The sequence below is a fragment of the Tarenaya hassleriana genome, unplaced genomic scaffold (genome assembly GCF_000463585.1).
Source record: "Tarenaya hassleriana unplaced genomic scaffold, ASM46358v1 Cleome23, whole genome shotgun sequence".
Taxonomy (NCBI): Eukaryota; Viridiplantae; Streptophyta; class Magnoliopsida; order Brassicales; family Cleomaceae; genus Tarenaya; species Tarenaya hassleriana.
This window is the reverse complement of record NW_010965625.1, coordinates 99398-109676: the sequence shown is the minus strand read 5'-3', so window position 1 is coordinate 109676 and position 10279 is coordinate 99398. Positions and strand designations below refer to the sequence as shown.

Below are 10279 nucleotides of genomic sequence, written 5' to 3'. Positions count from 1 at the left end.
ACCACCATTGCTAATAGCAGGTGCTTCTCCATATCAGCTGGATCCAAATCTGGGTTGGAGGCACGTCTTTGAGGATCCTTTTCGAGTTTCATCTTTGATTCTGTCCAGGATGTCTGAAAATATCACAGGATACAACAATGAATGAACAATCCGTTCCCATCAGATCAGAGGAGAGGCCAGTGTGATTTTGAAATAGATGAGAAAACTAGAAATTACAACCGAGCTAATGTATCAACGCATGTTTGACACATTTCAACAGTGTTACTTTTATTACTTTTGACAGAGAATAATCATGTTACCTCAGCGTCTCTGATTGTTTCCACGAGCAAAGCTTGATAGGAGGAAATTGCCTCCTTCCTCCTAACCTTTAGCCGCACTCTTTGTCGACAGTTTTCCTTTTCCTCAATTCCCTCTCCCTTTCTTTCAGTTTATCCTGATTCCTCAAATGGATGTCGGTTTTTCAAATCTCACTAAACAAAAATGTATTTATTGTTTCCCACATTCAAGATAGCTAAACATCTCATAATTTTTATGTTGCCTTTGACAAACACAAACCACAAACTAAAGTCACCAACTTTCATAAATAAAGACACCTACAAGAACTTTCAATTATTGCTTTGTTTGTTAGTTTCTTCCTCCATATCCCATATAACAAGCACATATCAGACACAAGAGCTTGCAACTTGCAAGCATGGAATGCAAATGTATTTGTACTCAACCAAGTAGCGGTATGGGTCGGGAAAATGAACAAAGAAGATAATTTACCTCTTCGTCTCTTGTTCTCGTTGAACCATCACTCTCCCCTTTCGCAGCTTTCAGCTCTGCCAAGAACTCATTAAACAAAACTTCCCTATCCTCGTGTGCGACAGATCTATATCTTGGATCATTTCTCAAGCTATCCTTAACCTTAAAAATAGGGAAATAATTACACAAAAAAATATTTATAATTAGTACATCGAACCTCGTGAAGCATGTATATAAGAAAACTCATATTTATTTCATTGGAATAAGGTACTCAAAATGAATAGGCTCCACAAAATAAAATACGAAAAGAGAAACACAGTACATGTTTTCATTTCCTAGAGTGGCAGGTTTTCCTCTCATCACATACTGTATAGTTTAATACAGATATGTTAATAGCATAACATGGAAAATTCAGCAACCACTTCCTGCTTCGAATATGTCGGATAAGTCTCTCATGCGGTTTATTATAAAGTTAGACAGCAAATGTTTGTTCGGATAATCATTGAGCAAAGCCTCTTTTCTCGCTTGGCCCACAAAAGCATGATCAATATACACAGAAAGCCATCTTCAAATTATATATTGTCTGGAGAAAAAGAGTTACTTAGGTCTGAAATAACTCAATAAGGTAACATCTAACAAAGTGTACAAAATTGTAAACAGGGCAACATCTAGGGGTTTTAGTTGTGCGACCTTTCAAATATGGAAACTCATGGTCACATAACATTCACAAATAATACAAAGGGGATCCTAATCTTAAGAGCTGAGTGATACTGCATACACTCGTGCAATTAGTTTTTCATAGAGGCAATATAAATTCAAAACTTAATCCCGTGTACATATAAACAAAAAGACAGAAATCAGGTACATACCCTGGACCAATGGGAATTCGTTCTTACATCTCTTTCCCGTAGCATCGCCTTGAAATCAGCAGCAGCTGCTGAGCGTATTTCTTGAGCCTTTTGCTCAGCAGCCTTTTTCAAAGAAAGGACTCTGCAATAGAAACGGTGGAAATGTAAGCAGAACCAGGAATATCAATTCTGACGATAACAAAGTAACTATCAGATGAAAAAAAGAGACCCAAAGATATACAGAGAAAAATCCTAAAGAAGCAAATGAAAATCTTATAATTTTCCTAATTGCTTAATGTCAGGAAAACCGCTGCCCACAGAGCAGCTTATGCTGTAGCCAGGGTGCCACTAATTCTAAGTTAGTCAAGAGTAAAAACCACAAAAAAAAAATATAAATAGAGATAGAAACAGAATGTATAAACAATGTAATGAACTGCAATTTCTGAGTTTGATATTAATATACAAACGATTACGTTCAAATATAAAAATTACAGAAACGGCATTCATTTGCGGCTATTTGTCAATTTATAAGCATCTTCTGCTCTGTTTATCTTGTGACTACTCGGAAAATAGATCCATTGATTATGTATATTAATCCCACCACTATGCACATCATACGGACAAGTCCCTTCAGATAACGCAGATGTTAATATGCATTAGACACACATTACTGCAAAAAAAAAAAAAAAAATAACTGATGCAAGAACAGGGCAAAACTCGTTCTAGCCTTCCCAATCCACACAATCTGCCTTGAGTCATGTTTGCACCTAAGAGATAAGTAACACAGACAAATATGTTTTGTAGTAATGTCACTCTGTTTTATTAATAACCACAAATGACATGCTCAGCCAACAAGTAAAGCAAAATCTAATGGATTGATTGTCTTATACAGTTTTTTCTATATGATAATGGCTCAACATGGATGACATGCAAAAGTTAAAAATGAAAAGTTGAGAAAACCAATCACCTCTCAAGTAGTAGAGGGAATGAAAGAATGCCAAAGGTTAAGCTGTCAGAAGAACCAACAAGAAATACAAATACCTAGCCCAAGTGTATTTACTACGTAGAAAATAGAAAACACATCCAAGAGCACTTGGCAGATATAATCCAAAACGTATACCCGGAATATAACAAACTGTAACAACCAACAAACGATTAGCTTTGATAAAGACGTATATCACTTGCTACTACTTGCTAAACCAAAGAAACAAATTTGCAATCAACCTATAAAAGGATAGCATGGCACCCGTAACACACAAAACCACCTAGTTGACCGTCAAAGAAGAGAACATCTACAAATGCCTATTTGTGAGGCAATGATGAAACTAGAAATGACAAGACAAATCACATAGTAGGACCAACATAACTTAGATAAGTCCAAGTTACAATTTCAGCCATAAAAAACTAGCTTTTCGCTGGATGGTGTTCAGAGCCATCAACCGATCCCCATATTTACTCAATTTGAGATCACACTACACCATGCTTCAGGAGCCAGCGTATACAGCACTAATCCCAAGTATCACGCCCAAGGCCCACTCAAGCCAGTCGAAGAACTATCATGGTTATCCCTTTCCAAAATTGCTCCTTATTGTGGGCCTTCAGCTAGGGTTTGATCTAATAAAAATTATTAAACACTCAACCCTCAGTAGCTCATGAGTAGAGGGCTGCAACCAAGAAGCTAGCTCACAGTAAGAATGTCTATGGACGCAAAACCCAATAGTCAATGCGAGATGATAAAAGGAAACTATGTGGCCTTGACAGAGAGTCCAATGCAATAGGGAATAAAAACACACCCAATAAAAAAACTTATAAGCTCTATGAAAGATTTCCCTCATCCATAGATACCCGTTAGACAGGATGACAATCAGTACCTTTCATTGAACAAAGCCTCTGTCTCCTTCCTTTCCAATGCTTTGAACCGTGGATCGCTCTCCCAGTTCCTTTTAAATGTCCGATAATCAGTTTGTTGATCAATGTCCTGAAAAGAGGAACCCGATGACAATTACTCTCTAACTGTCAAGTTGAAGTTGAGAAAACCCGGAGATAAATGATATAAGGGTTTTAAAAATGTACTTTGGATGCTTCATCCAGCAACTTTTTGAATCCTTCTATTGCTGCCTTATGAGCAGCACGCTTTTCTCTGCGTTCTTCCTCCGCACGTGTCTTGACGTACTGCTCAAATAAGGATCGTCTAACAGAATGACTAGGTATTGCCTACACGCAAAAGGAACTTCTAATCAACATCAACATCAAATAAGCTTTTGCCACACCAATATGAAATTGAAAAAGTGGTACAAAATGATGGTGCAAAATGAAAGTTTGGCACAGCTTAAGCAGCAGTAAGACATAAGAGGTTTAAGAAACCTGTAACAAAGAATGAAGGGTGTGACAATCAGTGGCGATGATGGATATGGAAACAGACCCGAACACAAAATAGGGTCCAAAAACCCAAGACCATAGAATGCTCAAAATGTTAGTGATAACGCAAAGTATCACTATCATATGAAAACAAATAAAATACTAGTTCCAGGTGTCTAACCTTTCTTAGCCAATTTTAGAAGAAAAAAGAACATGTCTTTTGATACACAAAAATGGTTTGGTCCGCATAAAACTTCTAAAAGTAGAGAAGACAGGCCTGCTGCATAACAGAAATAAACAAATTGCAAACTTTGAAATGGATTCTAATAGTACAAAGAGTAATAGAAAGAAAACATATAGAAGTAGATGGGTAAAAGATACGAGACAATTATGGAAAAGAGGAAGGACCATCATACCGTAAATATCTTAGCCCAAAATTTGCACTCTAAACAAACAGATAAGAAATTTAGAGGTATATTTCTGCTCAATTTGACCAGCCAAAACAAATGTATGTCACAAGCCAGACAAATGCAAGTAACCTTGCACAGAAACGGAGAAGTTTGGGGCAATATCATGGTACAAAAATATAGATAGATATGACAATGGGCTTGAAATTAGAACAGACTAAATATTTTAATAAAATCCAATACCCTAGGAGCAAATACCTTAAAGCGGGGATCAAACACTATTTTTGGCAGCTCCTTCTCCCACTTCGAGAATGGTGCTACTCCTCGCTCCTTGAGCATTTCCTGAAAATATAACAAGGTAGCAACATGAGAGGAAAAATAAAGAATATTAGGTAAGTTAAAAAAACTAGAAAGATGCATAAGGTTAATTAAATCAAAGGCTCCCATTACTGAAATTGTCGACTCGAACTCGTCACCTCCATTAATGCAAGGAACAGAAAGTTACAACTCAACACAGATTCTAACTTCCAAGACTTCAGTTCTGAACTGATCCAGTCTACAGGCTAAATTCTTAACTGGAGCAAGTTATTTATGACCTTTCTTCTCCAATTATATGATTCAGAGTATAAGATGTACTTTTGTTCAGATGTTGTCGGATGGCCAAATCACAGTTATTCCAAAAGAGAACTTGAGGAAAAAAAGTGTGCACAAACCATGGGTTAAAGGGCAGAAAAAGGAACAAGAACAAACAAGGGTTAAACAAGACCTTAAACTGTTTGAAACGCTCTTCCTTTGTAGGACCACTATCTTCATCTTCTGAATCTGATGAAGATTCAGAGAGGTCCCCAGATCCAGGAGCATCTTTTGCCTTATCTGTACAATTCTCATTTTCTACATCCTCGGTAGCCTCAACTGCTTTACCAACATTTCCTTCAGACATTGTTGCAGATGAGACAGGTGCTCCAGAATCATGTAATTTCTTTTTTACTAAATCTAGAGCTGATGAGCCAGACACATTTGGGGTTCTAAGTGATGCAGCATCTCGACCACCATTGCTAATAGCAGGTGCGCTTAGACTTAACTGGTCAGATCCCTTTTCATTTTGTGAATCAGCATTTGGCAGAGATGTCAAACATTCTGCAGACTTCTCTGCTTCCTGTTTCCTTCCTAACTCTGTCACCTCAGCTGGGATCTGCCAGCTGCTTACCTGATTCAAAATTGGAGGATCCATAAAGCCAAATAGATATATGAAAGCACAACCAACAAAACTAGTCTTCTTTTCTATATCTATTTACCTTGCTTTTACTGTTATAGTAATATTTCTTGCCATCATTTGTGGTGACAAGCGCCCAATCTGTTCCAGGCAAGTGCTCCCTGTGCATGAGAAAATACAAGTTTCAGATATATATTTATCTCATAAAATATCCTAGCAGCTGAAACGTGATACAATTGAATATAACAAATATCTTTTAACTTCACAGGAATAAGATCCATAAACGAAAAAATAAAACAGGACAGTCTAAAGAAGAAACATTACATAAAAAAGTTCCAGTAGGAGGCTATCACTAAACATATGACCAAAAGACTAATTTTCTTAGAGAAAAGAAATAAAAATTAAAAAATGATTTCAATCAAAGAACTTACATAGAAACAGGAGTCGGCTGCACTGGAACTTTGTCGGGCTACATATTTAAGAAAAAACATTAGACAAATTATATGTTACTTGAGAACTCTAAGAAAATTTGCATCACATAACCAGCTACTCCCATGTCTACTTCATCAGCCCACAAAATATCTCCTCTTAACTTTTCAAACTTGCAACTATATGACAAGTTAGTAAGTTACCCACATTTGCGATATAAAGAACTTAAGGTGGGTTGTTATAAATCTCCCATGCTCTAACTTCATACTCTAAGGAATCTAAGTAACTTGATATCCTTTGATCACTGTTGAGCCTCACACTCCTAAAGTTCTCAAATTCTGTTGTCACCACTGAAATAGAAAACAATCTACTTCACACACATTAACCATGAAACAGCTTCCACTAACCATAGTTTAACAACTACCAACACATGATCCACCAGGACTTCTAACTATTTGAATAAAGATGTCAGAAATAGAGATCAAGAAAACAAAGTGTTATCTATAATACTGTGACAAATATATAGAGGCTAAATAAGGTTGAGGTTGATGAAACCTTGAGCATCCATGATATCAACTAATGAATATGTCATTATTATTATCGGCTATACATACCTCTCCTTCAAAACCTGGTGGCTTTTCATAAGTTGATTGCCCTGTCAAGGCATTATAATAGTAAACAACTCCAGTTTCAGTTTTGTGTGCAGTCCAATCATTTAACCGTTTCCCTACTTCTTGAGAGTCAACTCTGTTATCTGCAACATATGAATTAACAAAGATAAAGGATATGCCAACATAATATAGTAACCATGAAGGTTAAACAGCTCTTACATGGATCAGTAATCTAGCATGAAACCTCAAGCATACCGATTCCTGAGTGTGCTTCAGTCTTCTGTCCAGGAGCACTAAGTTGATGACCTAGTAAAGCAGGAACAGAGCTAGAGCTTCCCATAGGAGTCATCCCAAGTGGTTGTGAACTAGAAAATGGTAAACTAGGAGGGACTCCACGTACTGGGAATTGGTAAGACCCAGGAAATGGAGTACGATGTGTAAGAAACTGCGACCTAGGCATTACCCCCAGTGGAGGAGGCTGCATCCAGATTCCCGGTGGTGTTCCAGCCATATGGGGCAATGAATGGAATTGCGGGTACATCTGAAGATGAGCAACAGGATTAGCTTGTGGAGGAGCTCCAGACATCCCAGGTCTTGGTGTCGCAGAAGAGAAAGGGGTAGGGATAGGAAACGTATGCGCTGATGACGTCATTAGACCAGGAGGGGCAGGTGCCACAGGTCTAGCAAAAGGCGAATTTGATAGCATTGAGGAAGTTTGAGGTACAGAATTGACATTGGAGGAGGTAGCTGCAGCAGAACTCAAAGGAGCATTAACAGAAGATGGAGCTGCCTGAGAGACAAATGCCGTACCACTAGTCTGCACAGCAGTAGCTGAAGCATCCTGCAACCAGTTGATGGTTCAAATGAAACAGAAAAACAGCTGAATCAGCACGTGATTCACAATAAGGCATTAACCCAATAAAAGTTCAATTCTTCCTATTTCAAAAACCCATTCATATTGTCAGCTCAATCCGAAAGATCGGACAATCAGATACAAAATATTAACACAAACTTCAAATAGCCACTGTACATACTCCTAAGAGAGATGCTGCGTTCAACAAAACTACTGTGCAAAAAAAATCCAATGCGCAAAATATCCTTTTAATAAGAATATGAAAAGTTCCTGCACTGAGTTCTATAGATTAACCACTAGAAAAGCACTAGAATCAACATAAAAGCATCTTCCAGAGTTGCTACAACAAAGTCAATATTATCTAGAACCAGAAGTAGAGAACAGACATACAGACATAGAGGGTTGATCCTTGAGCTCGGACTGAGTGTTACCACCAAAAGAGACACTCGAGGCTAAGACCACACCACTCGAAGAAGACATCAGTGGAGGATGCACAAAGGAATCATGTCCAGAAACCCGAGGTTGTGATGACGCAGCCGTTGAAGGTGACTCTGATGCATTCCCTCCTTGCATCTTTTCAGACGAAACAGCCTGGAACATCATCAAAGTTTCCGAGTCTCCGAGGTTACTTTCCGGTAGCGGAAAAAAATGTTATATTCCTGAACGGTGATCCACACCGGAGTCAATGCCGCGGAATAAAATAAAAAATGCTCGGAATTTCGAACGAAACACACCGATCGAAAGCTTACACCACGATGATTCGAAATATAAAATCAGTTTCGGTTAGACAAGAACCGAAACTTCGGCTAAATCCTCTATTTTACGATTTCAAGACCAACCTGCGGATTTAAACCATCTTTGGAGACACAGAAATCTCAAACGAGTTCTTTCCGACATGGGGTTTAAAGCCCAATGGCCAAGAAGAAGAAGAAAACGAGAGAAAGACTTACCGGCTCGAAGACAGACAACGACGATAAAAGGAAACGGAGGCGACGGAGAAGAAGCGGTGGCGACGGCGGAGGAAAACGGCGAGAGCGAGAGAGAGCTCGGCCGGAGAGTGTTTCACGAACCCTAGCCCAATCAGTCACCCTCTTTCGTTTTTATCATTTTTATTAATTACATAACATATTTCATATTTGTTGTTTGGTCCTCCGATAAACTAATATTCAACGATTCCACCTTAGGTGCTTAACTTCAAAAATATTCATTTCCACCCCAAACTTGAATTTTTTAAACTAACATATTAAGTCATATTATTAAATAAAAAGACGTCTATAAATAAAAGAGAAAACTCCTAAAAATTCATTAACTTGCAATTCGGTGAAAAACTAATTTCTAAATTTATAAAAAAAAACTCTAAAAATTCCTGAAGTTGGAATAATATTAATTCCTAAACTTGTAGAGATGTCTATTAATTACCAAATTTGTAAAATTGAACACGTTAAATAATGAACTTGTCATAATCGTCCATAGCATTACTTGGTCAAAAAAAATGAGTTGACAAATCCGACGTGGCGCGTGACGTGGTGCTAATTTCCTGAGTTGGCTCGCCACGTCACGCGCCACGTCGGATCGGTCAACTCATTTTTTTGACCGAATAACGTTATGGACAATTATGGAACCGTTTAACAAGTTCAGGATTTAACGTGTTCAATTTTGCAAGTTTGAGAATTAATAGACACCTTTACAAATTTAGGAATTAATATTATTCCAAATTACAAGTTTAGGATTTTTGTGAATAAAGTATAACTATCTTTTAATTTCTAAATTGATTATGAATTGTTTTAGAAAAAATTATATTAGAAAGGATATTTCTAAATTAAATATATTTTTTCCTCCCTTGTAATATCTTTTTTCTAAAACAATTCATAATCAATTTAGATTTTGAATATTTGATGGAAAAACTACCATTATTAGATTATTTTCTCTATAACAAAATATAGTTGTTATTATAACAAAATATACTGGTGTGATATTGCATAATTTTTATAACTTTAAAAAACTTCATGTTTCTTCTATTTCGAAATTATTGTAAAAGATTTTAAAATCTGGGCCTAAAATTATATAACTAAAGTCGTTATATATATATATATATATTTATGTGTGTATTTTTACATGATTCAGACTATGTCATAGTTTGACAGTTCACAGTAGCAATACAATTTACTTAGGCTACTCCTCTTCTTCTTGTAATTCGTTATCTTATTTTTTTATATTTTTAGAGAAAAAACTCTAAAAATTTCTGAATTTGTATTTTAGAGTAAAATTAATTCCTAAAATTGTAGAGGTGCCTATTAATTCTCAAACTTGCAAAATTGAACACGTTAAATTTTGAGTTACGGAACGACAGCATGGTCTGCCGTTTCGAAAAGCTCTGAGACACCGGTTGCTTTCTAAAACTCGGTCCGGTATATATATTCGGCGCGGTTTTCATGTCTTATTTTATGCATATCTTATTTTGTGGTAATGGAATTTTATGCATATCTCGGAAGACAATTTCGAGACAATTTAAAAAGGAAAAAAACTCTAAAAGTTCTTAAAAATATTAATTTTTCTAAATATCTTTTTTAATATAATTTTTTCTAAACCAATTCATAATCAATTTAGATTTTAAATATTTGATAGAAAAACTACCACTATTAGATTATTTTCTCTATAACAAAATATAGTTGTTATTATAATAAAATGTACTGGTGTGATATTGTATGTTTTTTATAACTTAAAAAAGTTCATGTTTTCTCTATTTCGAAATTATTGTAAAAAATTTTAAAATCTAGGCCTAAAATTATAAAACTAAAGTCGTTATATATATATAT

General features: G+C 36.2%; 1 protein-coding gene across 1 annotated transcript in view; it reads right to left on the bottom strand.

Moving 5' to 3' along the window:
* The window catches only part of LOC104815213 (pre-mRNA-processing protein 40C), a 9579-nt gene extending 1036 nt beyond the window's left edge, over positions 1-8543 (bottom strand). Inside the window, 15 exon segments of the mRNA XM_019202742.1 lie at positions 23-113; positions 300-388; positions 391-433; positions 766-906; positions 1614-1734; positions 3464-3570; positions 3666-3806; positions 4616-4699; positions 5124-5564; positions 5653-5731; positions 6002-6039; positions 6614-6753; positions 6866-7451; positions 7854-8054; positions 8414-8543. Coding sequence (XP_019058287.1) covers positions 23-113; positions 300-388; positions 391-433; positions 766-906; positions 1614-1734; positions 3464-3570; positions 3666-3806; positions 4616-4699; positions 5124-5564; positions 5653-5731; positions 6002-6039; positions 6614-6753; positions 6866-7451; positions 7854-8036 — 2284 coding nt within the window. The 5' untranslated portion in view covers positions 8037-8054; positions 8414-8543.
* Between the last annotated feature and the right edge of the window lie 1736 nt (positions 8544-10279).